General features: G+C 49.8%; 2 protein-coding genes across 6 annotated transcripts; both read right to left on the bottom strand.

The window, feature by feature from the left end:
• Positions 1–1,339: 1,339 nt before the first annotated feature.
• NOXRED1 (NADP dependent oxidoreductase domain containing 1) lies at positions 1,340–14,670 on the bottom strand. The gene is made up of 5 exons (XM_075151432.1): positions 14,602–14,670; positions 10,272–10,529; positions 6,609–6,760; positions 5,512–5,734; positions 1,340–4,869 (listed from the first exon to the last, which is right to left on the bottom strand). Exons 2-5 carry the CDS (start codon positions 10,424–10,426, stop codon positions 4,578–4,580), a joined length of 822 nt encoding a protein of 273 aa, XP_075007533.1. The 5' UTR covers positions 10,427–10,529; positions 14,602–14,670; the 3' UTR covers positions 1,340–4,577.
• Positions 13,901–27,940, bottom strand: VIPAS39 (VPS33B interacting protein, apical-basolateral polarity regulator, spe-39 homolog). Of its 5 annotated transcripts, none has more exons than XR_012673854.1 (20): positions 27,793–27,884; positions 27,561–27,653; positions 26,968–27,067; positions 25,547–25,690; positions 24,514–24,552; positions 24,121–24,185; positions 21,444–21,500; positions 20,416–20,508; positions 19,699–19,732; positions 19,146–19,248; positions 19,030–19,057; positions 18,771–18,844; positions 18,154–18,229; positions 17,725–17,859; positions 17,128–17,169; positions 16,627–16,716; positions 16,153–16,239; positions 15,518–15,607; positions 15,101–15,233; positions 13,901–14,827 (listed from the first exon to the last, which is right to left on the bottom strand). XR_012673854.1 is itself a non-coding variant. In XM_075151426.1 (20 exons), the coding sequence occupies exons 2-20, from the start codon at positions 27,651–27,653 to the stop codon at positions 14,807–14,809; spliced, it is 1,476 nt and encodes a 491-aa protein (XP_075007527.1). In that variant the 5' UTR covers positions 27,793–27,940; the 3' UTR covers positions 13,901–14,806. The 5 variants fall into 5 exon arrangements, 4 of the variants coding, with proteins under 4 accessions (XP_075007527.1, XP_075007528.1, XP_075007530.1 ...); XM_075151426.1 differs by having other exon boundaries at positions 15,101–15,205; positions 27,793–27,940; XM_075151427.1 differs by lacking the exon at positions 21,444–21,500 and having other exon boundaries at positions 15,101–15,205.
• Between the last annotated feature and the right edge of the window lie 19 nt (positions 27,941–27,959).

Genomic DNA, 27,959 nt, shown 5'->3' with positions numbered 1-27,959 from the left:
AAAAACTAGTTCCGCAGAGCCACCAGGCGCGGGACGCAGGCGGCCTTGTAGTATGGAGGGGGTGGCGGAAGGGAAAACGGCGTGCACCTCCAGGAAGTGGTGGTTGCCATGGGAACGGGGCTGCGGAAGGACGCGTTACCGAGGTGGCCTGGCGACGGCGCCGATGGAGCCGAGCCCGGGGCCTGCGGGGCCGGGGGCGGCCGAGGGGCCGGAGCCCGAGCCTGAGGGCGCGAGCGGGCCGCGGGCCGCCTGCCCCTTCCTGGCCTGGAGCGCCGCGGAGGTGGCTGAGTGGGTGGTGCAGCTCGGCTTCCCCCAGTACGAGGTGCGGGGCTGCCGGCCCGGGCGGGAAGCCCCCGCCCTCACCGCCGCCTGAACCGGTGGTCCTGAACTCTGTGTGCGTGTGTGCGTGTGTGTGAGTGTGTGTGAGCGGCGAGGGGGGGACTGTAGTGGCCGAGGGCGACCCGCTGCTCGCCGCCCACCCGCCTTTCCCTCCGCTTCCCTGCCCAGGAGTGCTTCAGGGCCAATGGCATCACCGGCCGCCGCCTCATCCTCGCGAACTGCTCCAACCTGCCCGCCATGGGCGTCACGGACTTCGGCCACATGCAGGTGCGGCCGGCTGCGGGTCCCGGAGTTCCCTTCTCAGCCCCTCGGAGCCCAGCTTTGACCCTTTCTGCTTGCAAGCAAGCTGGGCTATAGCCTGTCCGCCCAGGCAGATTGCTTATTCAAAGAGTGAGCCTGAAACTGGACAACCAAATTTGTTCAGCCAAACAGTTATATTTCTCGAGTCTTTTCAGGTATAAATCCTTATACAGCTGGAGGTCGCAGGCTTCCTCTCTGGGTCACCATAAGTGCATCAGAAGTGCTTAGCCTTTCTTTAAGCCTATGTTGCTCCTCTTGCCCCATGAAGTTGCTTAGCGAGATGCACGCGCCTTTCTTAGATATCCCTCAGGATTTCTTTTCAGTAATTTTCCACTTACTAATTTGTAGAACTTCTAAAAATCTAGGCAGATTTAACCTGCAGCAATTGAGCCACCGATCTCAAGCAGCAAAATGGCAACTCGTTATTACTTCCTGTTTTACACTTTGCTGAACACTCTCCCTCATTTTATAAACATGTAATTGTCTGGTCATTTTCCTTTCAAACCTACATCTTTTCTTTAACTAACACTGATAGTTAAGCTAACGGGACTGAAGTTCAGGGCTACAGTCTGGCCTTCCAAAGCTTCCTGAAGGTTCAGAAAACAAGCAAGTTGACTTAAATTTCATTACCCTCCTTCCCCTCCCTAATGGAAACCACAGAGGGACTCAGGGCTGCATTTACAGAGCCAAATCATTTGTTTCGCATCATGATTTAAAGTTGCTTTCCCCAGAGGACACAAGGTAGAAGTTCAAATAAGCAGGAAGAGGAAAAAATCTTTATGCTCCAATGACTAGAGTATGAACACTGTTTGTTTTATTCCAGAGCACTAAAAAGCACCACAGTTCTGTCTGGCTGCACAATCTTAACTTTGCTTGAAATGAAATATGCCACCAAAAACATTGACTAGTGCCTTTGCCTGTTGGTCGGAGGAGAAGGCATCAAATTACAACGCTTAGTTTTTCAGACAGCAGCCCTTCGAGAGTATTTCTAGTACAAGCAGATACAGCCTTTGTAGTCATTTGCACTTACCAAAGATGGCAAGAATTTTGTAGGCTTTGTAAGCCTCACCCTCACATTGGGATATAGGGATTATGTACGGTGGTAGTTTAATGGCTGAAAAACCCTAAGCCATGGGTTAGAGATATCAACTGTAACCCATTCTTCCTCCTGTAGAAACTGAAATTCCTCAGGGCTGGGATAAGCGATAGCCAGCATACTGCAGCAAGCTTGGAAATGAGACTGTCTCTGTAATGTTTTCCAAAGCTTGCAAGTGAATTGGGAACATCTCACACACTTCAGTGGAATCTAGATGTTCTTGAAGATCATGCCCTATCCTAGTAGTTACTTGTGTTTTAGAGAACTTTCCTCTGATAGAATCCAAGCGTGCAGAGCTCTGAGCAGGATGTGGCCCTTTGGGTCTTTCAGGAAGTTGTACTAGAGCAAGCACAAAGTTAACGCCATAATCCTGGGCGCATCAACTTCCCAACAAGAAATATCAATGAAAGGCTATGAACAGTCGAAAATGAGATAGTTACTATAGAAATAAACATGATAGCATCAGCTCAGTGACATAGAAACTTTTTGCAATTTAGGGGAAATGGCAGTTCGGTAGACAACTACACAGTGAATTATGTGGAAGCTACGCAGCACGGACAAGTGAAGTTACTGCTGGTTTTCATTCCACTGCACTGGTATTTTAAATATCAAAACCACTGAAGATACTAGTCCGGTATTCTTTTGATATCACACAAAGTAGGGTAGTGCTCTTCAGAGTCAAGCCAAAGCTGGGGGAAGGTTTTGAGCAAATGCTGTGAAAGATCAGTAAAACCTTGTATTTCGAAGCTTCAGTCAAATCAGAAGGTTACATTCTCAGAAGTGGCTTCAAAAATAATGGCAGGGCTCTGTTCACTGACAGTTCCAGATCCAGCTGACTCAGCCAGCCAGTTACCCATCATTTTCTTAATGAGCAGTATGGCATATTGGTTTAATTAGTTTTTACACCTCTTCCGTGTATAGACTCTGTCGTTGACAATATAACTTAGCAAACAGCAATGTTTTTGCATTAGGCAGAATAGACTCCAGCTCATTCGCCCATAACTTGTTTGTTCTGCAAGTGCAAAGAGGAAAGCGGAGCTATTTATGCCACTAAGAGACCAGATGTGATGCCATCCCCCACAGTAAATCTGGAGAATGAGCGGCCTGCTCTGCTTTTACAATATCACACAGGGCTCATGGGTTCAGATCCCTAGAGAGTTGCAACTTCAAGTGTGAAGCTGTTCCAAAATTCAGAAATTCAGTTCTTTTCCTGCTGCTCTGACACAGAGTGAATGGTATTAGCTGTTGCCCTGTGAAATGAGAATTTCTGGTATTTTGTCTTGTATTTCAGCAGATTTCACGACACGTGCGAGAGTTGCTGGGGATTGAGGAGCCTCTCTTCAACAGATCCATTGCCCTCCCATACAGAGACAACATGGGTCTCTTCCTGGAGCAAAAGTCCCGATCAGGAAAGAAAGCAGATGCCCTCACTTTCTCACAGTTTATCCAAGAAGCGGGACTGGAGCCCTATACTACAGTTCCTCCTTTGCAGCCCACACTGGGGTAGAAGCAGATGCTCTCCCTGTATCGCAGAGGGCCCAGAGGCAGGATTAGAGAGACTCACACTGCATTTCCACCTTTGTAAGAAACCCAGCAGGGACAGCAAAATATACCCTTATTACCTTGCAGTTTGTCCAAGGAGGTACAGTTCCACCTTGTCCTGATTATAGAAAAGGCCATTGCAGCTCTTAGCCATTTGATGACAGCAAACACATCCCCACATTGGCTCTTTTCTGCAATCCTTCATTTGTTTCCACGAACTAAGTGAAGCAGAAGCTATAAATCAGACTGTACCACTGTCTGTCTTTCACTTCTGCTTCACAGTTGATTAAAACGACCAAAAAACAATCATAGACATATTTTAATTACCAGTGATTGATAACAACTTCCCCGCAGCTCAAGTGAATAGATTTCTCCCAGGCTTTAGTGTCTGCAGACTGGGCTCACTGCAAAGCCCAGATGTAAGATAAATGGCATATACAATAACTGGTATACATGTGTGGTGCCAACTGCTGTCGGCGATCGTAATTAAGCAAGGAGCCTAGTTACAACATGCACAACTAATCCCTGGCCTCACCACAGAAATTATTTCCTGTAAGGCAAAATCAGTCAGTGGTTTCTCATAGTAAACAGTACTGAAACACATGGTAGATGACGGCAGGAAGTATAAGAGAATACTGTAAGCTGAACTAGAGAATTTAGGGAATAAAAAAATGCTTTGTCCTGGGTAGATTTGGACAGAATATCCAGTTACCTCCTTTTTCCTTGAAAGAAGTATCACGTAATCTGTGGTGGTGGGGTGCATTATCACCAGCAAGGAAGCATGAATAAGTGCTGATTAAAGCCTGGCTCAACAGAAAGAGTGCTCCTGACTAAATCATTACTATTTTGTCTGGTATCAACGGCTTCCTTGAGATCCCCCATGGAAAAACTTAAAAAGAAGGAAAAAAAAAACAAAAGACTGGGCCCAATCCTGTTTAGTTATTTACGCCAAAGCGGTAGCCACTACACTACAAAATAACAGTAATTTGGTTTTGTAATTCTATTTTCTATTGAAACTGCAACAGAAACCCAGTGAAACTGAAGCAGTTCATAGGCCAAAGTGACTATGTAATAAGCAAATTCAGACCAAAATAAAGCAAGACACAGGCAGCCAGGGAGAAGCAAGTTTGCTGAGCGCTCTAGAGTGAAACTTCTAGAAGCAAATGTGTACATAGGGTTATTGGCTGGAATATTTTAAAGAGTCCAAGAGTGAACAGTGCTGGTTCTTGCACCCCTCAGTCCCATGAGGGGGCTGGGATGAGATCTCAGCAAAGCATTCTGCCATGGGCTTTGTTACCGTTTACAAGGATTTAGAATAATAGTCAGCAGTTTCCTCTGGAATTTCTGAGAAAATGTCAGAAGCAGCTGTGGAGAATGGAGACTTGTCATCCAACGTCACACCAGGCTCCACTACAGCTGAAGTAAGAGATGTCTTGCTGCTGATCAGCCGACATTGCTTTGTAGGCCAGTCTCCAAAGGATGCCTGGTATAGCAGAGCAAGATGGCACTGGACAAGCTCACTTTTTTCTAGCAGCTGGCTAAAGGGAGACTCTCTCAGTTGTGCAGCTGTCAGGTCAAACCAGGGGAAGGTTCTGGAAAGAGAAACCAAGTGGAAACATTTATGGGCAATAACAGTCTGAAGCAGCTTGCTAATAATTTAACTAATAATGTTGACATTTCTTCAATGTCTGACTACGAGTCTCTTTCTTGGGTCTTTGAGAAACTAAGACTCAGAGACTTGAATCTGAAGTGCCCCAGGCATTACTCTGCCATGCGGAGCAAAACTGAGCCTAATGGCTCTAGAACAATCCTGCACAAGCAGGAGTCCTTTCCCTCAAGCAGTGTTCTCCTGACTTAACATCCTCAGTAGTCTAATCCATGAACTGCCGTAAGTTCATTACCCGTAAGAACTGTCCTCTCTAGATGTTCCCATAGGAATTTTTTTTTCTGCATCCAATGCCCCAGTCCTGATCAGTGGCTTCAGACAAGCCTGGTAAGCAGCCAAACAGGAACCAGGGACAAAATAACTCGGGGATGATAGCCCAGGTCTTTTATTGCTAATACATCATTTAAGGGAATCTTCCCTGGCAAGTATGTGGTCCTCAGGGCAACACACAGTTCAGCACTTTCTAATCCAACAAGACAAGCCATGCTTCAGCTGTGGGACGCGACAAGTTTCAGAGCAAAGAGGAAGCCTGGACAAGCAGTACCTCAGCATTCAACCCTTTACTTACTCCTCTTGAGTCATTGAAGAGGCAAAACCTTTGCTGACAAAACTCTTGCACACAAACCGTGGGCAGGAAGTTTTCTGCTCTGCACAGATGGGGCAGCGTTCAGGAAAACAGAGGTCATTGAGTAACTTCAGTGCCTTCTGGTCAGGCAGGCTCTGCCACGTGCTGCTGTTCAGGGCTGCATAGAAAATGGCCACCAGCCATTCAGCATTGACTCTTATTTTCCCTGCAGGACAAACAAAATCAAATGTCAATTACCAGTGTGCACACAGGTGTGAAGAGATATTCTCATCTCCCGCTCCTGTGAAGAATTGTGTTGGCAGTCAGTTAGAGCGGGTTTATTTGAAACCTCTGATCTAGGATCATTTTAGATGAGGGATGCTGAAATTAATAGTAAAAAGTCTAGTATAGCTTGTATTTTCTGTAGCTCATTCTCATCGAGTAAAGAGGAGCCCTTTACAGCTGCATATAAAGTAGTATAACCATTCAGCCATCATGGCATGATGAGCACTGTAGCTGCTTTAAGAGCATTCGGCAACGCAAGAATTAGAAGTGCACACGGAAGTATATACTGAAATTGCGATGGACAGAGGTAGCAGGTGGCAGAAGGAAAAGCACGTCCATGGAAATAGAAGTTGTGCCTGCGGGAAGATAAACAGATTTTGGGCCATGTTCTTGCTCAGAAAGAATATCTCAGCTCCTGCTCACTGATTTAGCCTCAGAGCAACTACTGTTTCATGACGGGAAATGGTAGCTCTTTAGAAACTGGTGGCAGGTACATGGAAAGCACTGCTCCTGAAAGAAATGGTGACCCCCGGCGTGCTAATCAGAGAAACCAGTGAAGGAGACACATACTGCCTCATTTTGCCCGTCCACTTCTCGTGCATGACTACCCCCTTCCATGCACGCTATTTCCACTCCAGCTTCAGCTGTACAGTGGCAGGATTTCTCTAGGAGGGTTTTCCTCTGCACACTGCACGCCTAACTGACAAAATTATCGCCAGCCCAGACCTAGCCTTGAATCATACAGGCAGGGGAACCACCGAGCGCAACACCTCAGAAGAACTGCTACCAAGTTGAAGCAAAAAGAGAGCTTTTACCTCGGGAACTGCAGGGGCACGTCGCCCGCACAGCAGCAGGGTCTCGCAGCGCCGCGGGCACTGTCCCCTTCGCCCCCCACTCATCGGGCCCCTGGCCAGAGCACCGGTACTGCGGCCTCACGGTGGCACTGTAGCAAAGGAGTTGCTTCAACCTGAAAGCGGAGGCAGCCGAAATGAGCGTAGCGGGAGGGGGAGAGGATGCTTCTGGAGAGCCCGGGCTGCGCTGCGGCGGAGCCGGCGCCTGGAGCCGGCGGTGGCCGCACAGCACGGGTGGGTTCGTGGGGTCTTTCTTCCCCAGTGCACAACACAGGTCATACCACAACTGCAGCAGCACAGGAACGTGTCGAGGTCCAAGTCCCCCCCCACTGCATGCAGATTCCTTCAAGCAAGGTCTCTCCCGTCTTTTCCTCTCCTTTCCCCTCCCTTCTGCAGCTGGATTCCCACTACTTGTCTGCCCTCCCTCAGCCCTGCAATCAACAGCCAGCATCACCCAAGTTTAGCTGATGGAGGAGAAACTAGGTTTAGCTGGTAAGGAGGAGGAAGCAGTTATCTTTTGCAGGATCTGCAAACTTTTCTAGTAAACAGTCTCACCCATAGCATGAAGAGCAGCGTCACATTTGGCCTGTCACTGGTCACCTCAGCAGAAGGCCAGGACTGGCCTGACCACAGGGGCTAGGCACCCCCAGGGGTCAGGACCAGGGGGTACAGGTCATACCCCTGCACTTAGAGCCCTCGGGAGAGCTACGGCAGCAGCTTAAAGTGAAACACAATGCACTAGTTTTGCTTTTTTGACCATGGAGACTGCAGGCTGCTTCTCTGCACCTTGTTTCCTGCGCTGTCTCACAACAGGTTATCTTGCAGCAATAATCTGAGGCCCTGGCAGGAGCAGGGTTTCAACGCCAGCATTGTTTTTGATCTGAAGCTCCTTTGACTCCTTTTCATTATGTTTTCAGGTTTATAGCCACAAAGTCTACAACTTCCTCTAGACAAACAGAAAGCTGAAACTCTACAGTGGTCCGTGACTCCAGCAGCTGGGGACTTGCAGAAGTGACGAACTGTGACAAAGTTTGCAATGACGTTTCATAATAAAATGTGAGAGGCAGTATGAGCCGTGCTCCTGCACAGCTCCGGTTTGGCCAGCGCATGTGTGCTATGCTTGCCCCGTGAGGTCCCAAACGACAGCAGCACGTCCAGGCTCAGAAATGATGTGGTCCGTTTTACCTGAGGAGAGGGGAGGGCAGTGACGAGGCTGTACATAATGCAGGCTTTCTGGATGGCAGGCCGAACAACGGAGCAGACAGATGGCACATGCAATGGGAGGCAGCAGAAGAACACAACGTCTGCCCAGGCCACCAGCTGAGCATTGTTGTAAAAGCATGCAAGCCCCTGCTTCTGCAAGTCTGCTGCAATAAGCAAGAAGGGGACTCGAGAGCCCACAGAACCAGCACAGGTGACCGACCAGCACCTCTGAGCACTGGCAGCGCAGTTACCTGTGCTCTGCCACATGCCGGTGAAACACAAACCACCGCTCCCAGGCTGGGACCGCTGGCTGCTTGCCCCAAGTGGCATGGAGGGCCTTTGGCTGCTGCCCATCACTGTTCCTACATAGCAAAGGGCAGCCGCAGAGTGACACAGGGCAGGCAGCCTCTCTGCCAGGAATAAACATGCAGAGAGCTCAGCTGCCTCAGCTGCCTGGCCCCAGTTCACTCAGGCTGATTTAAAGCCTTTAGCTGAAACAGCCAACCCTTGGGATCTGGCTAGTTTTCAAGATCTATAAAAAGCCATTTAATAATCCCTGCTTCCTCTCTGCCCTGAGATGATTAGAAGGAGGATTTTATTGTTCCAAGCATCTCCCTGGAGGACCATTCTCCCCACTTGTCTTGTTTTATATACGAGTTTACAGGGCAGTTGACAGTTTGTATGCAAACAGTTGCTGTAATGGTGCAGGCTGATCTCCTCTCCTGGCTGGGCGATCAGAGCCCAGCAAGAAGCTTGTCTGCTACAACTGACCCTGCAGCCATGAAACAAGCAGAGGCATGTCTCCATTTCAGCACTGCCGCTCATGTGGGGAGATGTTTTCTCTGTGGGTGAATATTTAACAACCTGGAGTATCAGTAACTGACCAGGCAAATGACAAGGAGAATTTTGAAGAGCCACAAAAATGGGGGGGGACTAAACTAAAACAGGCCTTAAACTAGCCAGTGTTCAAAGAACAGCATTAATGTCTCCACCACACTCAGATGGGAATGGTAAAAAAAGCAAACAACTAAATTAATGTTTGGTGGACAGTGGGTTGCCAACCAAATAAAGATCTTTTCTACCACAGCATCCTCTGCTTCCCAATAAAAAAACTGGAGTTTCCATACCTTCAATATTTTTGGCAGAAAAACATTATTTAGTGAGTTCTGTCTGAAGTGCTATGAAAAAAGTGCAGTTAAAAGTCCCACTTCCAGGCCCAGGCTGGGAAACACTTACCCAGGCTCTCAGGGCGCCTGGTGGAAACATGGATACTGGAGTGCGGAGCCCAGCTCAGCATCAGGAGCACTCGGGCCAGATGCTTCCCAAGGTGGCCCCCACCGATAATCCCAACCTTCAGGCCATGGCTGTCCCCCAAGGAAGTCGGCAAGCCCTCCTCAGTCCTTCTCTGCCTAGGGAAGCAGAGAAGCTGGAATCAGCCCAGCATGAGCCATGGTTTCCCCAGACCACATGCAGTCCTACCCTTCCAGGAAGGGACCCATGCCACGTGTCCAGATAGTACATCCCAACCCCACTCCTTGCATCCAGCCTACCTCACGCCCCTGCTCTCCAATGGGATGCCAGAGAGGCAGAGGTTGATGGCTGCAGCCTGGCATGCACAGCATCCGTGGGGCTCGGGGCTAGACCCCAGGGAGCATGGTGTCCCCATCCCAAAACACACCACCCATGCTGAGGCTAACTGGCCTCTAACTGTAAAGCAGCTCAGCAATTAAGAGCTGATATCTGGCAGACACATCAACCCACATGATGGCCAAGCTCAGGGACAAGTCAGCATGAAGAGGATAGACTAGTGACAGCAGAGGCCGCTGCTGAGAAGGGACATGGGACAGCACATGCTAGTGGAGGATGTTTGGCTCATTATAAATCATATCAACTAGTGGCAGGAGGAACAAGTCACAAGCACTGGGCACTACAAGGTTTCTGGGATGAAACCCCAATTTGGTGCTAGAGACAATCTCCATTCCCTGGTTTTGTCAGGAGAAAACTAGTCCAAATGATTTAAGACTGACTGACAGTGAGTTTATACAAACTTATTTGGTTCAGTAACCAACAAGTGTGGGTATAAAGAGTAGGTGAGTTTTTAACCATGCAGAACCAGATAAAAAGCTAACAAACTGTAGCATTGTGTAGGAATACCTATATAATGCTTAATTTCATACAGAGATGGTGTGAACCACACAAGAAACTCCCTATAGAGACCAGTCACCTTCCCCAGTCCTCCCTGTGACACGTTCATGCTGTTTAGACCGACACCAGGATGACCAGTGATGTGCCTGTGTCACGTTTTAGCTCAGTAAAGACACAGTAATTTGGGAAAAGCTTGGCATGTCAAAGTTTCTCCCTGACATGACTATGTCACCCAGCCAGCACATTTTACCAGCAGTGAGGAGCTCGCTTCCACCTTACCTGAGGTCATGGAGAATTTTGTGGAAGAAGATGGCATGGGCACACATGTTCACTGCCAGCCCCTTGCGGCGCCTTGTCAGGTACACGAAGGCCTCCTCACCTTCTACTGCTTCATCAGCCTGAGAAGACTTGAAAGGCTCTGTAATGTCCCACATCTTGGCCCAGAAGGACAAGCATCAGCAGCGAGGATTTAGAAGAGGAACGTGGCCTCCACCCACGCAGCATCTCAGTCCATCCCAGCACCTGCCAGTGTTGTACCTGCAGCGTGAGACCCCAGCCCTTCTCAGGGTTTCTCCTTGCCAACACGGGACCTAGAAAAGTGGCTGGTCCCCACATGCAACGCAGCCACCGAGAACAAGATGCATCAGTGGATGCCTGAACCCGTGCTTTCTCTGATGCTACATTTCTCTATTACACAAGTCCCAGTTGGACTTTAAAGCCCAGGCACCCACAAGCTCCTGGGGCAGTCTTCATTGGACCTGCTGCTGGGCCAGAAGTAATGAGAAAACCAAACCTTCAGCAAGTGGTTCAGTTTTCCAGTTCAAAGCTATTTTTTCATTCGTCCTCAGCTTTCCTAGGCCAATACTGTGCCTCCTGCCCTCCCCAGTTGAGCAGCCTCTCAGCTCCTTCTCCCTGCACGTATTTGCTGTGAAGTCCCTGTGTTGTGGCACAGCCAGCTCAGCAGAGTCCACGTGTGGGAACCTTTGCCCAGGACCTGCCTTATTGCTTGAAGAGAGCTGCAGGGATGCTTCCAGGGGTACAAGGCAATCGTCACCACAACAGAGTGACTATGACTAGCTCAGAAAGCTCTGAAAACCAGAGCAGCTGATTCCCTCCTTTGCTAAGGAGATGGTGTTTCAGCCAGCAAAGGTGCTGGGGGTTTAGATCTGGCCAGAGCAGCACCTCCCAGCCTTGCCTGCTTCAGCAGAGGACAGCTTGGTGCACCAGTTAGCCTGACGTGAGGCAAATGTACAGTGCTCTTGGCCAGAGCAGGACACTGCTGAGCTACCTGAATTACTTGTGACCCGTGATGGAACCCGGAGCACACTTCAGTGTATCACAAATCTGCACTAGAGATGGAGAGAGGTGAAAACTGGCCCGTTCCCTAAGGCTCTCTGCAGCTCACCCAACTCAGGCACGGCTCCCACGGGGTGAGAGGCACCAACTGGGCTGAAGTGCCCTCAGGCAAGCTCGTCAGGGACAAAAATAACCCCATGCCCCATTGCCAGTGGTTGGAGTCCTGTCTTGCGCTGTTCACCACCCTCAGCCCGCTGGTGCCTATGGCACCGCAGTTGGCGCGAGGAACAAGGGTGGCCTCAGTGAGGCCCCCAAGTTTCCACGCACAAGTTTCCACCTGCTCAGGTTCTGTCCTGGTTCATGTCCCCCAATGGTGTGGCAGGCACCAGCTCTACCTGCGCGGGCAGCGAGCCCACACCCCTGGGTGCACCCAGCCAGCCCAACCTGGGCACGGCTGCTGCCACGGTGAGCGTCTGGTTACCGGAGAATCCCACACTTTCACCCCGGGGAAGTTGGGAGTGCCGTTCCAGAGCCACGGCAGCATCCCCCAGAGCAGAGAAGAAAGCAGAAATCAGTCGTGGGGGAGGGCCACCTTCACTGCAGCAGTCTGTTTTTTTCTGCTGGGTACAGCTGTGCCACCCTGAGAGCCAACAGCTAGGTTAGCATGAAAAAACTAAGAGGGCAGGGGTTGAACATGTCTCTATGCCCACATAGGGGAAAAGGTGCTCTCAACCAGAAGAAGGTTGGCCTCTCCAGTGGGGGCAGATGAGTTGAATTTCCAAAGGAAGCAAAAAAAAAGCATTTTGCAAATTCTCTCCACGATCTACTTCATCAGCTGGACTGTGCAGCCTAAAAGCAGATACACGCCAAAAGCACACAGGGCCTGGGACAGGTATCAGAGAGGAATCCTGTATCGCACTGAGGCTGTCCCAAAATTATCTGCATCAGCTGGGCAGTGCCTGCCACATTGCTTAAAAAAAATTCCAACAAAAACCACCAGCTCTACAGTAATTTTAGGTTTACTACTTACATAAACCCCACCCTCCCCAGCCATAGGACACATTTCCCTGGAAATCCTCCTCTTCCTGCCCACACAGAGCAGTCATGGGTAGCCTGTGAGCTCCCAAATGCTGCCTTATAGACAAACGTTCCCTGATGCACCACACACAATCAATCAGACACTTACACCAGCCACGGTGTCCTGGTGCTCTGGAAGATGCTCACAAAGCTGGTGTCCAGCTTCTAATATTGGGGTGTGAGGATCAACTAAATCACTAACACCATCCCATGTGGCACATCAGCATTTTCTGTTGCAAGTGGTCCTGCTTTGCTGGGGACATTGGCAGTGCCACTACCCACAGGTCAGAAGCACTGCATCCTGCAAACTGCACACCGAGGTCAGGGGATCAGTAGGCATAGCCAGATCACAGCTCCCCCGCTGCTGGACTTCCACATCCCCTTACGTGTCTGTATCATTGGTCATACCACAAGAGGGGCATCCAGGACCCATGCTTGGAGAATACAGGTGTGAAGATTTATTTTATGGCTTCATCAGATTCCTCCAAGGGTATGTTCAGCTTCTCCCGTTGCTCCCTGACATAAATCCCAACCAGTGACACCGTTCCAACTCCCACAACCAAACAATGTCCTGGCCTGGTGCATGTGGGAGAGCCTGGCAGCAAACCTTGCCCTGGCCAACAGCATCCTGGGCTGCCTTAGGATGAATGTTGCCAGCAGGTTAAGGAAGGTGATCCTTCCTCTCTAAATCCAGAGTGCTGTGTCCAGTTCTGGGCTCCTCAGTACAAAAGAGACAAGGACATACTGGAGAGAGTCCAGCAAAGGGCCACTAAGATGACTAAGGGACTGGAGCATCTCTTGTATGAGGAGAGGGCAAGAGCTAGGACTGTTCAATCTGAAGAAGGCTCAGCGGGGATCTTGTTAATGTGTGTAAGTATCTGATGAGAGGGAATGAAGAAAAGGGACCCAGAATTTTCAGTGGTGCCCAGTGACGACAAGAGGCAGTGGGCACCAACTGAAACGTGACAGTCCATCTGAAGACAAGAAAACACCTTTTTACTGCAAGGGTGGTCAAATTCAGGAACAGGTTGCTCAGAGAAGTCGAGTCATCTCCAGCTGAGGAGATACTGAAAACCCAAACAGACACAGTCCTGGTCTGCCTGTTCCAGGTGACCCTGCTTGAGCAGGACTGGACTAGATGATCAAGAGGTCCCTTCCAACCTAAACAATTGTGAGAAAAAAAACAAACAGCAACAGAAAAAAATTGAGAGTGCACAGTGCAGCAGGGAGGCTGAAACCCAAATCTGCCCTCAGACTGGTACCTCACTACATATAACCTTCACCTTTGTGTGACCACCCCTGCAGCAGCAAACTCTCGTACAACATTAAAATGAATTCATCTGTGCTGATGCCATTGAAGGTGTGAAATAAGGTACTGCTGCAAGCAAAGCCACTCCATGGTGACACACATTGTGCTTTTCAGGACATGAGAAAACACCCTGCATACTCGCTTTGTGGGAGGTGTGATAAATTGCTCAGGATTAGCACACAGAGTGACAAAGTGCTCAGTGTGGGAAGGAAGTAAACAGCCCAAGGAGAAAGAGACAGCTTTATTTAAGGAATTGAAGTGAGGTCTGGAAGGATGAAGCCAGCAGTTGCCTGAGGAGTTGTGTTTCTGAGAAAGTGCAATTCAATCCTTCCTGGCATAACACACACTGAGAAAAGAGCTGCTGGGGCCAGCAGGTTTGTGCCCACTGAGAGGGGTCCCCCCTTGCTCTCCATCCAACCCAGCAGGGCTCTGACCAGCTCCACACTAGGTGCCTGTTCTTCCCTGATGAAGGGATCTTCCAAGAGCTGCAGACTGCCAGCACAAGGATACTGGCAGAGGCTGCTGTCCTGGCTCTCTGCAGGAGTTCATAAAACACCTCTTTCCCTAGGGTAAGCCAGAACAAACCAACAAAAAAAATGAGCTTTAAGGTGCAGCTGGTCCTTTCCCCCAACACATTTTTGATGTAGGGAGAACACAGTCCAGCAGGCTTTACTCCAGCCACAGTCATGACCGGTGATGCCCAAGCCAGCTTGAGTGTTACAGGGACTGGTCAGCATTGTCTGGTGGAGAGACCCACGAGTGTGACTGACGTGTTCCTCTTGCGAGAATAAGCCCAGGCGCCACCCAGAGCAAACCTAACCTTGCTGTGCCCAGTAACTTCCCTCCGTAAACAAAAGCGATGCCTGGCTTACAGCCAAGTCAAAGAGAATCAGATTCCAAAAAGAATCAACCCTGGTGGATCAGTACCATGCTTTCGCTGGCTACATCGGAGCAGCTGCCTTCAACCAGCCTGAATGCCACTGTCCCACAAGCCACAGGCACCCACTGTCACTGACGAACGTTGATCATGCAATGAGTAGTAACAGAGTTGCTCTGTTGGCACTGGACTGGACTTGCACTGGACTTGGAGTCACTGGCAAGGCAACGGCCAAGCAGGCTGCTTCACAGGTGCTCAGTTCTTCCATCGGATTTGCTAAAAGAGAGAACGAGACATGACTAACATCAGTGCTGAACACAGATCCCTCAGGGGTCAAGTTAGTGAGTCCCAGTCCGTGACAAGGACAATTATGGCCAGAGGGTGCTATTTCTATCAGTTTCACCCTTCATTCCTACACTGAACGCAACCCCAAACATAAGATTAGCTTCCCAGCAGGGATAAAAAGTATGTAGGACAGCCATGCCCTTACACCTAATCTACAGCCATTTCTGATAAAAGCCTCTGGAAGAAAAAGTTGGTGTTTCTTACCACGTTGTTGAGAATGCTGTTTATCTTCTCTTCCTCTGCAGAGCCTCGCTCCACCTTGCATTTATATGCTGTCAGCTGGATGCGATCCTTTAGATCCCTGTACGTCTGGATAAACAGCAAAACCAGCACCCAGCTGAGTGAAGAGGACACTTCCAGAGTTAGACAGTGCCCTGTAGGGCAACCCTTCAATCTCTGCCTCAAGTTCCCACCACAGCACAATTCCACAGCACAAACGCTAGGAGCCACTCTCCTGGCTTACTTGGCTGCCACTGGGAACCACATCACTGCTCCCAGGCCACAGGGAGAAACAAACCCCACACCAGGCACAACAGCAGTGGCACATGGCAGAGCAAGGGAAAGCTAGGGAGAAAAAGCAGGCTCTTGTCCCATTTCGTCACACACACAGCAGGGACCTACCTCAATGACAACATCATGGCACTTGTATTTTGTGGCAAGGTTCAACCGTGTCTCTACATCCTCCACCAGGCGCACATACTCCTGCAGCACCTACAAGGGAAGGAAGAGTGTCTCAGCAACCTTCTGCAGGTACCTCCTGCCTCGTTCTCTCACCTCAGTCACAAAACCTTTCAAGGTCGCTGGTCACACAGACTTGAACCCTTCCTTCCTAAGGCAACAAGTGACAAGGACAAGACTGCTCAGGACCCCAGAGGCAGTAAAGCTTTGCTCACAAAGCTCAGAGTCCTAGGCTACCTCATTCCTATGGATCGGGCTAACCATTGCCAGCCAGATGAAGCATGAGAAAAGTTATTGTAGCAAACAAAGGTGGCAATGCACCGTGGGGAGAGAGCTCCCAGACAACAGTAGGCCTGCTGTCTCTCTTGCAGTCAGACCGAGGACCCAGCCCTCGCTACTACCCACACTTCCTGTTGATGCATGGGGTGCTCAGCTGAGTGCTGCGCCCACCTGGCAGAGCCAGCAGCTCGGCTAGCTGTTTTCCCACTCCCAGCTAGGAAGCAGCTCACTTAGGGAATCATTCACATCCCAAATCCCAACAAAGAGCAGGAGGACATACGCAGCAGTTCTTTGCTCACCTGCACAGGTGCATTGTTCCTCTGCAAGATCTCCACTACCCGGTGGAAGCCAATAGGTGCCTTCTTCTTGGTGTAGCCCAGCCAGTTCTGAAATGAGAGCCAAACCCTATGTTAATCCTAAAGGGCAATCCCTCCAGCCACAAGAAAATGTTTTTCCCCAGTGCCAGCAACCAGCCACCACATGCACCACTGGCAGAGCCCTTCATGCAGTGGTTGGGCGCAGGTTGGCTGCGAACCCTTTGGTAACAGAGCACGAGGGCAGCCCCCTTCTCTGACCTTGTTGCTGCAGCCAAGCCAGGCCCAGCAGAGGTTTTAGGCAGGGAGAGGAGGAATGTACTGCAACACCCTGCAGCAGAGGTGCTGGGCCCTGCTGAAATAAAACCAGTCTGTCCGGTAACTCCAGAACAAGCCAGCTATCAGTAGTAGATACCAGTGCCTGGAACTGAGTCCCCAGCAAGGCTTTCCAAAACTCACCTTGGTGGTGAAGAGGGCATCCACATCATCCCAGGCTCGCAGCTTGGCACGGGCAGCCAGGGCAGTCAGCACATACTGCTTATCAGGAATCTGCAAGGCAGAAAGCTGCAGTCAGAGCACTAGCACAGCTCAGGCGGCCTGTGCGGGTTGGACAGGAGTGGCATCTGCCCCCAACCCTGTCAGGACCCACACCAACAGCCAGGCAAGGAGGTGAGATGCTACCTGAGGCCAGGGCCAGCACTGCAGAGAGCGGGCGGCGGGGGATTTGCAAATGCTGCTGCAGCCAGGGTGCACCCAGTGAAAGCCTCCACATGCCTTTCTGAGCCTCCCACTTGCCTTTCTGAGCCTCCCGAATGGCCCTGCTCAAGGAGGATGCCATGGCCCCCTCCCTGTCTCAGTGCTGAGTCCCTCAAACTGCTCCTACCTAGCCCCCTTGCTAAATACAATTTGGCTGGCCACATTTTCAGCTAGTGCTGCCACAACAGCAGGAGACTCACGTACCTTAAATGTTTTCTTCAGGTTGGTCGGGCTGCTGAACGTTCCCTAGAGAGAGCAGACAAGTCAGTGCAAATTCAGCAGGACAGGCCACCGGAGAGATTCAGACACCTGTTGTAAGGCATTTGCCTCACACAGGGTGAATCTCACCAAGTTTTTACTGCTTTTTGCTCATGTCAGTGCCACAGGAGGAAAAAGCTGTCAGAAGAGAGCAACTATCCACCCCATTAGCTCTCTGGTTTGGTTTCCCCTACATCCTCAACTGGTGCACCTCCAGCACTGCCAAGACCAGTACCACACACCCCAGCCTCATGGGATTAAGGGCCAATTCTGGCTTCTTGGAGCCAGAAGTAAAAGACAGTGGTTTCTAGGAGGCAACTCACTGACAGGCTGTCCCACGTTGCATGTCCCATCTTAGAGCACAAAAGAAAACTCCAAACTGGTCCCAGATGGACAAAGGGAGCTGGGTTCCTCTAGGTCTCTCGGAGGGATGAAATATGACCTCCTCCCCTTCTTTCCTTAACATGTCCCAGCTTAACCACCCCACATATTGAGGGCTAGAGGGATGAGACATAACCTTCTCTTCACCCACATCATCCTCACCTCAGCCTCTGTGTAGTGGTAGAAACAGGAATAAAAGAGGGTGGTCACTAGTGGCATGTTAAGAATTGAAGCCTTGCGAGGATATTTCCGAAATATCTCTGACTGCCCAGCTGTCTCCAAGTGCCGATCATTGGCCTGCAGAAACAGGAAGACAGAGAGGGTGAACATGAGCCAGGGCAACTGCCTGACCTAGCTGTGGTAGAGACCTGGGGAGAGTGTTGTGATAGCAATGCACAAACACAGCCTCAACATGCCATGAAGTCTCAGGGCTGGTATTTCACACATGTGCCTGGCACAGCAGCTTGGATAGCAATTAAACTACACTAACCATGGCAGGCTGGTTAGATCCAAAGTGGTATAAGTTAGGGACAGATAGAGATCTCGCAGCTAGGCCCAGTCATCTCCTGACCAGCAGGGAAGATCTCATACCTCAATGATGATCTGTCGCTCCAACAGGGTATAATGGTCTTGGATGTGGGAGGTATCCTCAGCTGAAAATGGCAGCCTGGCCAGACATGGAGGAAGGAGACACTGTACTCTTAGAAGGATGCTCTTCTCTACCAAACATGCTCCCCACAGACAGAGATGTGGGGAACATCTCCCATTCTCCCCAGCCTGAGTGGCTGGTAGCTACTCAAGCTCCTGCCCTGCTGCCCTCTCCAACTGGATCTCTCCTAGACAGGCTCCACAGAAGAAAAATTATGTGGCATCTCTTGCAGAACAACCTAAAGCTGATGCTATCAATTTCCTCAAGTGCTCAGGCACCCAAGCTTTCATCCTTCACAACCTGAAGGGTCAATGATCAGAAGGCCCCTGACGCATCTTTGCCCCCAAGTAAGCAGCAAAAGCTGCTGGACTAGTGGTCACCACAAATTCTTCCTCTCTGGTCTACATTGTGTCCACAACACCCCGCTCCCACTGAGGCAAAACCAACGTCAGCTCTCAAACTACATAAGCTGCGGCACTGGGACAGAGGTCTAATTTTCTTTACAACCACCTTCTGTGAAGCACCCACATCCTTTCCACCCTCTTGCATTTTTTCTTACCCAATGCAGCCTTTCAGAAATTCCCTCCTTTTTTCTACATCCTGGATGTTCAAATGCTCCCGGTACTGGGACAGCTGGAGGGAGAGGGAAAAGAAGCACAGTCTGTTCTCACGGATTTGGGAGATACAGGACGCCAGACGGCAAAATGGGGATGCAAAGCTCTTGCCTGACTACCAGACACCCGGCAGTCAGCCTCCCCTTGCCCACTACACTCCCTCTTCACTGACGAAAGGGAGCTTCTGCCCCTGGGAATACTCACAGCAACCTCCTCAGTCCTGTCTAGGAACCTGCAAAAGGGAATGAGCAAGCATTAACTTGGAGGCAGGTTCCTAGCAGTGTGCTGAGCCCTGCCACAAGAGTGGGCAAGAGCCTCACCTGAGCAGATCCAGAAGCAACTTCTGCTCACCCGTCTCTTTGAGGAAATGGATCAGATGACACAAGGCCACCTGCCGCACCTCCAGCTCCCGAAACAAGATCTCTACAGGAGAGAGAGATATGTATAGGTGGGTAAAGTAAGTTAGCACTACCAAGCCAGAGGGGGCTAAGCATGGTGCATGGAGTTGCAAGCCATTGGCAGGATTCAACAACCTTATCCCATCTCAAAGCACAGTCTTGGAGGCCAGAGCACAGGAGAAGAGCCCGTTCACTAGGCTGCCAGCTGAATTCACAGCAGTGTGCTACCCCTACAGATTGATTTTCATTCACCCCATCACCACTACCACCTACCACTGCTTAAAGCTTCTCTCTAGGGCCTTTGTGGGCATCACCATCCCCCCTCCCATGTTACAGTTGCTGCAAAAATATTTCACGCTCAGTAAAGTAGCAATACTCCAGATGCTCAATTTGTGACTTGCAGCCAGTGAAAGAACTCGCCCCTCTGCCCTTAAATGAAACACACTATAGAAACCCTGGCCCCAGTCACACTTACCTCTCCTCAGTGTCCGTTTCAGGAATATCAGGACCTGTGAGCACAGAGAGGCAGCTCTCAGCTGACCAGAGCAGTCTTCACCAGAATTAAGACAGACAGACGGCAAACTGGTCAAGGCCTGGGGAAGCTTTTGCAAAGGGCCTTTGCAAAAGACAACAGCTCTTATAGCACTGAACTGAATTCAGCTACCTGCTAGACACAGGACAAGCAGTGAGCCAGGGCCACAGCTGCCTGGATGCCTGCCTAAGCTCCTACTCTGGAGCTTGCATAAGTGAGACCAAGATTTACAAAGAAAAACCTTTCCATCAGACATCCAAGTGCTTAAAAGACCTGGATGAGGGAAGCTCTGACACAGTCCCATTTGCTGCCTGATGCTTTGGAAGCCAGATAAACTAGAGAGGCCCCTCAAATCATCTGTGCTGCAATGAGCAGATTAAACCTTGGCCTTCAAGAAGTTGCTGCAAAGATCTGTAAGGATGAAGGATCGGGTTCCTTGTTATTAACCTGACATGAATTCTGCAGAGTGGCAGGAAAGCCAGTAGGAATATGGAACTTCCCAGTCTTAACCTTTGACACTTTTCAGTAACTTCGTGGTTTTAAGTAAAGAACAACCCCCCATCTTGCAAGATTAGGTGGCCACTTGACTGCATTCACACAAGCAGCCTCTGTGGGGTCACCCAGGAAGTCCCAGCCCTATATGGCCCCAGCAGGACTCACAGCTGTAATGACATTCCCATCATGTCCTGCCACAGCTTCATCCAAGAGCACCAGCTTGTCCTGCAGGGAGCGAAATCTCTCTAGAGAGCAGACCTGGAGATGGAAGAGGTATAAGTAGGCATATGGGATATCAGACAATCCCCAGGCTGAACCAACTCCCAAGGCACTACCTATTCTTCCCCCATGAGCCCTTCAGCAACATGAATAATTGCCCTCCCAACCAGCGGAGAACTTCTCATTTAGCTGAAACCATGTGCTGCGTGATCACTGGGAATCTGTCCACAGGGGTTGCAGAGTTAGCCCTCATTACTGCCCAGGCTAGGACAGCAGACCCTGTAATTCAATACAAACTCCCTTGTAACAAGGCAAAACCTCCCTGCACACCACAAACCTCCAGCCCTGACAGGAGGAGGGAACTCTGCAGGGCCCCTTCCATGGAGGAGACCAGAAAAGTAGAGTTGTAAGACCCTTCCTCCCTTCTTCTTACTCCATAATTGTGGCCTCTCTCAGCCTTTAGTTCACCTCAGTCTTTGAGGAGACACATGCAGAGTAAAACCACAAGCTCCCTGTACGCTCACTGCAAACTGAGGCAGCTGAGACTAAGATTCCAGCTCCAGTGTAACCAAGATTGCTTCTGTCTTCCTCTCTCCATTTGCCACCAACTAAGAAGGCAAGTAAAGCCCCACACCCTCAGATTTTTTCCATAAACCCAGCCTCAGGGAGCAGAAAGGGTAGAGAGGGACACAGCAGTACAGATGCCTCCTGTCAGAGCCTAGCTGAGGGGATGACTCAAGTAAACAATGCAACAAAACTCTGAAGGTCTCCTGCTGCTCCTGAGCTAGCGTGATCCCAGCACTGCCACCTGGCAAAGCAGCAGACAGGCAGAGCACCGTCCCTGCTAGATGCTGCAAGCAACACGGATCCCCTCCCTGTTCCTGGAAGAGTCAGGAGCATAAGGAAGTGTAAAGCAGTTTAGGACCACCCATCCCCCCGTCTCTTGCAAGCAGGTGGGAGTGGAAAGTCCTTACCTTGCCCCTCTGCATTCGCCTGACTGTATCTTTGGGGCTCCAATCACTGCTGTAATCCTGCCACAAGAAAAATAAAGAGCTCTTGAGCCTCAAGAGCCCAGGTCACGGCAGCAGTCCCCAAGCTGTTTTCCACTTGCGCTGGATCAGAGTGATGGCCCATGCATAGCTTCTCAGACTTATCATTCAGCTGCTCCAGGGGGTTGTTAGTAGGATGTGTCCCTACAGTGTTCAGGTGCAGATGCTGGGCCCTCAGACTCTGCATGCTGGTGGGGAGGGAAGCTAGAGGGTCAGATGTTAACACAGAGTCCTTCTATTGCCTCAGTAAGGTTTGTCATTATATTCTTTATTAAGAAGTGCATTTCGACAGGTTGTCCTCCTTGCAAATTAAAGCTCCAATGTTGCTTTCAGAAGGACAAACAAAATACATGCAAAACTGACAAACCCAAAACTGGGGGGGGGGAAGAGTCAGTTTCTTGTTACAATTCAGACAGACTTCTGCTGGTGAGCCTTTCACAGCAGTGTGGAGAATGCAGGGACAACAGCTCAGGCAAGTGCCTGGAGAGTCACACAAGATTAGTACAATGTGACAAGAGCACTGAAGCCTGTAGCAAGGCCATCTTAAGGTAATATGCTAGTGCTGCTGCAATGACCAAAGTTCTTCTCCTGCAGCCTGCAGACACTACGATCTGGAAGCACTGGATAAAAAGTGGCAGTGGCCTGAGCCACTGCTGAGCTCAGACTCCAAAAAGGCACCTAAGTCTTTATGAGGCACTCAAGCCAGTGGTTGTAATTCATCCTTCTGCCTCAAAAGAGCCAGAGAAAGGGAGAAACCAGAACTAGCTCTGAGGACATTGAATTTTAAATTCATTGAAGATTTATTGAAAGCCCAAATTTAAAGAAAAAAAGGGCTGACCCAGTCCTATTAGGGGACCACTGCACACAAGTCTCTCAACTCAATGTATAGCTGAGTGTCAAATGTCCTGAGCACTAGGGTTCCTTCCAGCACCTCTGGTCAGAGACAGCTCCTCAGCCTGTCACCGTCAGTACACTGGTTCAAAGCTGCCACTAACGTTCCCTTCTTTGTTTCACCCCACTTACAAGACTCCTGCCTGCTTTTAAGGTCCTGTACAACCCTTACCCTTCCTGCTTCACTGCCTCTACAGGAACAGAAGACAACAGGGCACACATTTCCCCTACTGTGCTTTCAGGAAGTGCTGCCTGTTAGGTTATGTGATTAATGGCTAATCAACATAAACACATCAACCTGGTGAGGATCAGATGGCCAAGGACAGGTGGAGAAAACGCAGTAACCTAATCAGTGCAATCTGAGCACGCTGACTTGGCCACTCCTTGCCACCATCAAATGAGACAGATTAGGTTATTATCCTTTGTGTAAAACCCTCCAAGATGAGTAAACCAAAGAAACTTTCCCCAAACACCATGCAACCCTAAAAAGGTACAGGACTTATGTATAAGACGAAGGGGAAAGAGAATCCTGGGATGTTTTAAGAGGGTTGTGTAAATGTGTAAGGCTTGTTGCAGAAGTTTACTGGAAAGACAAAAAGCAGGGAAAAGGAGGTATCAAAATGAATTGGGAAAATAGAGAGAAAAGGGGCCATAGGGTGCCAGCCAAGTTTAAACAAGTTAGTGTGCCTGTTTGACTGAGCCCCGCAAAGGATCATTGCAGTCTGTCTTATATTCTCATTAAATTCTATATTTAACTACCTTCTGTGTGGGTGGGCTCTCTATTCCAAGTGTACGTGTTCATATGGACGCTAGTGAACTTCAAGCTCAACCAGCCAGTAAGTAGAATAAGCAGTCTGAGTACCAGGAACCCTAGGGGCTCAAGGGTCCAGATGCCAGCAACTGGAGGAGACCAGGGTCTGGGATTCAGCTGCAAAACAAACTGGGTGTCTAAGACCAGCTACTGGAGAGACCCATAGAGTGTGTATATGTTCCACTAGTGGAATTCAATCCTGGTCAGACAGAAAGGAGGCTCAGGATCAGGCTTGAGTGTTGTGTGTTTTGTGTCTGTTGGTAAAGGCATCGGTTTCTGTCTGTGTTAATCTGTGTGGGCAGCTGTGTTAGTATTGCGCATGTCTGTATCTATTGGGAATATATGCTCAGTCCTGTTACTGGTTGGACCTGGGGACATGGAACCACAACCCACACCTAGTAGGAGGAATCCATCCAGTCCCAAAATCCACTAGATTCTGCAACACCTAACACTGCCTATCTGGGAGAATAACATTCCTGCCAGCTGGAACTCCATCTCTGTGCAATTCTCTCTGTGCTGTCCCAGTGATTCATGAACAAGAAATTTAGAAGCCTTTAGATGTAAAAAATTTAAAACGCACACGTGATGGCAATTCATCTGACCCAGCATGAAAGCAGCTTACAGGCAAAGTGCTATTTAGAAATCCTTTTCACAAAGGCTGCTGGGCCATTCATTAGGAGAAGGAGTAACTAAGACCCACCGCAAAGCTCCCTACTTCTGAGCAAAAGCAGAGAACACATAAATTACTGTGAGGCTGCATTTTGCAGCTCCCTGTCCTATTCCCTGCATTGCCCTCTGCTGTCTGAAATAGCAATTAATCATTTCCCATGAAACCAATGGAGTAGGAATTTCTCCTGGCAGCACTCTGATCTCAACACACTACAAACACAGGCTGCTCACCTTGTACTCAGCTTTCGGTCTGCGCAGTTCTGGGGCGTAGTTTTTAACTCCTGTGTCAGAGAGGGCTGAGAGGGAAAGGCAAAGCTGAGTAGCACATCAAAATCCTGATTCACAGCCACTTCCCAAATTGCCCTTTTCTTGGTTTTTGTGGTAGAAGACCCAAACTCAAGCACCAAATGGCAACACAAAGTTGCTCTACACCCAACATAAGCAGATTACCCCAAATCATCATGCCAACTCTTTCGCTTCTTTGCTGAATGACTTTCAGAAAACCCATGATTCAGTTTCCCTTTCTGCAACATAAGGAAGATGACACTTCCTTTTTTTCTGGAAATGCTTTGGTTTACGTAAATCTGCACCCCTCCCAAAATGAAGCGGGGATTCAAAACTTACCATCTGAAAGGCACTGGAAGCTTGGAAGTTTGTTTCGTCCTAAAATCAAAACGAACACTCATGAGAGACTGTTCCTTCACCAGCAACATCTCTTGCAGAGGGAACACAAGCCTAGACTGCAAGCCAGTGCACTGCAGCTATGCCACTGTAGAACCAGCCACTCTGTATAGTGATTCACGCTACACCGGCATAGCTGGGGCTCGCCTGCTTGCAGTCTAAGGCTTTGAAGTTGTCTGCGGCATCACAAACCATATCACACCCCAGCCCTATCTGCCCTCTTGTTGCTGAGGCCAAGAGAGGTTAGAGAGCCTGAATTCACCCATCTACCTGCAGAGCAGAGGCTCAAGCACACAGCACTGTTTAGGCCATGGCAACACGGACAGCTTCGTTCACCAGGGCTGAGATTTGGATGCCTTTCATTATCACTCTATTATCAAAGTTGAGAGTAAAAAACCACCCCAGAGAAAGAGAGACAAAGTAAAAGCTGGTTTGTCGTCTGGCTGTGAGACAACAGAGCTGAACTCTTGCAAGCTGTGTAAGTCCCCCCATTGCCTGCTGCACAGTTCCCCCCATAACCAGCTATGCTACCACTGCTGCTACCATGCGTTTGCTGAACCAGCTATAACATCAACAGCAGCCAGCTGAGCTCCAAATAAAGGATAATCAACCTATCTTCCCTACAGTACTGAAGATCAAATGAGGGCCACATGGGTCAAGCCAGTCCCTTTTCCACCATGCAAACAGATACCTGTACAGTGCTGTGCTCTACCTTGCTGTTCTGTGGAACCTGGTTTTTAAGAAGCCATAATCTCCAAAGCCCCCTCCCATACCACAAGAGCATGCGATCTTCTGCACAAGACGGTCTCCAATTTCTGACCAGTGAGAGATACACTCCCACACTGAGGAGAGATCAGAGCTTCCCTGTTTTGCAATACACTTAAGAGAAAACGATTTACACAAGATAACACATAATTGCCCCTTGACGCTCTTGAGGGAAAAACCATTTGTCCATATTGTATATGAGGAACCTCACCTTTGAACAGGCTGCTTAGGGAGTAGGAGGAAACTTGTTTGGGAAAAGCAGCATAGGAGGAAGAGCCCTTCTGTAGGCTGGAGTCTCGTCCCTCCAGCGAGCTAGTGCTGCTGGAGGCTGTCTCTTTGATTGACCAGGAGATACCTATGTGCAGACAGAGGTAATTTGTAACAGAGAAAGAGAAAACCAGTCTGTAAAGAATGATCTTATGGCACGGGAGGAATGTTATCAAGTGTGTCCTGGTCAGTTCTGCACTAGCACATCCTGATAATTTTGACCCTCAGCACTAAGTAGATGCAGTGCACAGAACCCCAATCTCGTAATACTGCTTATTAAACAGTTGCGCATTGTCCTCCAGAAATGATTGATTTTAGCAATGCTGTACAGCTGGTTATGGCTTATATAAAAAAATGCATATGTTGTTGCATGGGGTAAAGCATAATCCTTGCTCTAAAAGTACAGAGCAAGGCAAAGAATCCCTGGCTTACCTCAAATTACAGAAGCATACCTTCCTGAACACTGGAAGGTGTTCTCCCCACACAGACAAAACAGCTATCAATATGCATATGCTGCTGGCAACAGTGCATATGTTTCCCTCCTTCTTGTTCGAGACACAGTTTTCCCTTCTTATCATGCAGCTGCACAACACACACATTTTAGGACAGGGTGACAGAGCAAAAAAGCCAATAGGTAGAGACCTTGGGTGGGAAAAGAAACGGCCTGAACCAGAGGAAGGAGCTACAGCATAGGACAAGAAGAACAGACTCTTTGAAGGTCCTCTGGGTGATACAAATGGAAATTTTCACTGTTTGGCACTGGCTAGCAAGTGCCACATATTCTGTGGGTCATGAACTCCAAAGCGCAGCAGACAGCATCGTGTGTGGGTCATGAGCTTTCTCCCATCACCACTAGAAACGCATTTGCTTAATGCTTACAATTCCCTTTCAAACTTCAAGCGTAAGAGTCAATCTATAAACACACACTAAACCTTGGAATATCTCCTTAAAGTGCTGGGGGGACAAAGCACAGAGAACTTTAAATGGTGCCATTTCAGGCAGCAGTGTGAAGGAAATAATCATCTAGAATCCCGCAGGCCAGCTAAGCATGATGAATATCAAGCCATAACCTCCAAACTATCTGCTCTAAGTTGGGCTACATATTGGGAAAAACACAGTGAATTCCCTCCACTTGTCTGCATGCCTCTTCTCTATGTAATTTGGGCTTCTGCTCATTCTCTTTTCATTGGATCCACACAGGTAAATCAAGTGGCTCACAACGTGACTTGAGGAGACTAGAATTAGATGAGATATGCAGGATTAGATAGCAAGTAGTACTCCTGACCTTGACTAAACGATATGACTTAAGCAGTAATTTTAAACTCCCTCTGTCTCAAGGATAACTTGCAGTACTTGTGCACTTACTTCCCACAGGTTCTCCGCTCCAGCTGACCCTCTCAAGGTCGTCATCATCATCATCGACAATATCCCGAAGGCTATTCACTGCCCGTTTGGATTCCTTTAGCTATGGACAAAAGAAAGAGCTTGTATAAAGACCACCAGTGTTGCAGAGCACACTTTGTTTCCTATTACCTTCAAACAATCTCCCTCAGAGCTTTGAATACAGCTTCTTCAGCTTCCACTACCTCTTCTGGAGGAGGTATTTTACGCCTGTAGGTGTTCAACAGACACGGCAGCCCTTCCCCACCACTGGGAATCCAAAGGCCACCAACACCTACACAGACACTGACAGCTCAACCAGCAGGAGATACAGTTTGGTGCACGGGCGAGGAACCACCGTCCTAACGAGATTTCGGATTGGCTACTGCGGGGGGCGAGACGGGAGCCCTTGGTGGCCTCCACACCGGGCAGGAGGAAAGCATCCACCCCACCCACGAAGCACAGACCCCAGCGAAGCGCGGGGCCGAGGTCAGAGCTGAGACGGCCACGGCGGGGCCTGCCCGGGGGGGTCTCACGCCGGGCCGCGGCGCCCCGGCAGACGCGGGGTCGGACCCTACCTGTGAGAGCTCGTCATCCTCGTCGTCGAAGGTGAAGGCCCGGAACTTGGAGCTGTGCCAGTACTCCTCCTCGTCCGCCCTCGCCCTGCTCATCTGCAACGGCACCGCGCGGCTGCCTCAGGGGAGCGGCTGCCTGAGGGGAATCACCGCCCCCGCCCCTGTCCCCTGGTCCCGGTCCCCGTCCCCGTCCCGGTCCTGCCGCCCGGCCCCGCCGCCCCCCGGTCCCGCTCACCTCCCCGCGCCTCCTCTCCCGTGCCAGGCACCGCCACCGGCAGGGCAGGGCAGGGCAGAGGAGGAGAGGAAGAGCGGCTGCCGCGCAGGGCACGCCGGGACAGGTAGTCTCCCCGCCGCGGCCCGGCCCGGTGTTTCCCCGCTCGCGCACTACGAGTACCGGCGTGC

This window comes from Calonectris borealis, chromosome 5, assembly GCF_964195595.1.
Source record: "Calonectris borealis chromosome 5, bCalBor7.hap1.2, whole genome shotgun sequence".
Lineage (NCBI taxonomy): Eukaryota > Metazoa > Chordata > Aves > Procellariiformes > Procellariidae > Calonectris > Calonectris borealis.
The sequence above is the reverse complement of the archived record's forward strand: the minus strand, read 5'-3'. Positions and strand labels throughout refer to the sequence as shown.

Coding starts and splice junctions, on each gene's coding strand:
- VIPAS39 (XM_075151426.1), bottom strand. CDS start 27,653: ATGAGCAGGGCGAGGGCGGACGAGGAGGAGTACTGGCACAGCTCCAAG. Junction 24,186..24,513: donor CTTCCAGTGCCTTTCAGATG/GTAAGTTTTGAA, acceptor TTTCCCTCTCAG/CCCTCTCTGACACAGGAGTT. Junction 14,828..15,100: donor ACAGCATTCTCAACAACGTG/GTAAGAAACACC, acceptor TCTCTCTTTTAG/CAAATCCGATGGAAGAACTG.
- NOXRED1 (XM_075151432.1), bottom strand. CDS start 10,426: ATGTGGGACATTACAGAGCCTTTCAAGTCTTCTCAGGCTGATGAAGCA. Junction 6,761..10,271: donor AAAATTCTCCATGACCTCAG/GTAAGGTGGAAG, acceptor CTCCGCTTTCAG/GTTGAAGCAACTCCTTTGCT. Junction 4,870..5,511: donor TCTTCAATGACTCAAGAGGA/GTAAGTAAAGGG, acceptor TTCTCTTTCCAG/AACCTTCCCCTGGTTTGACC.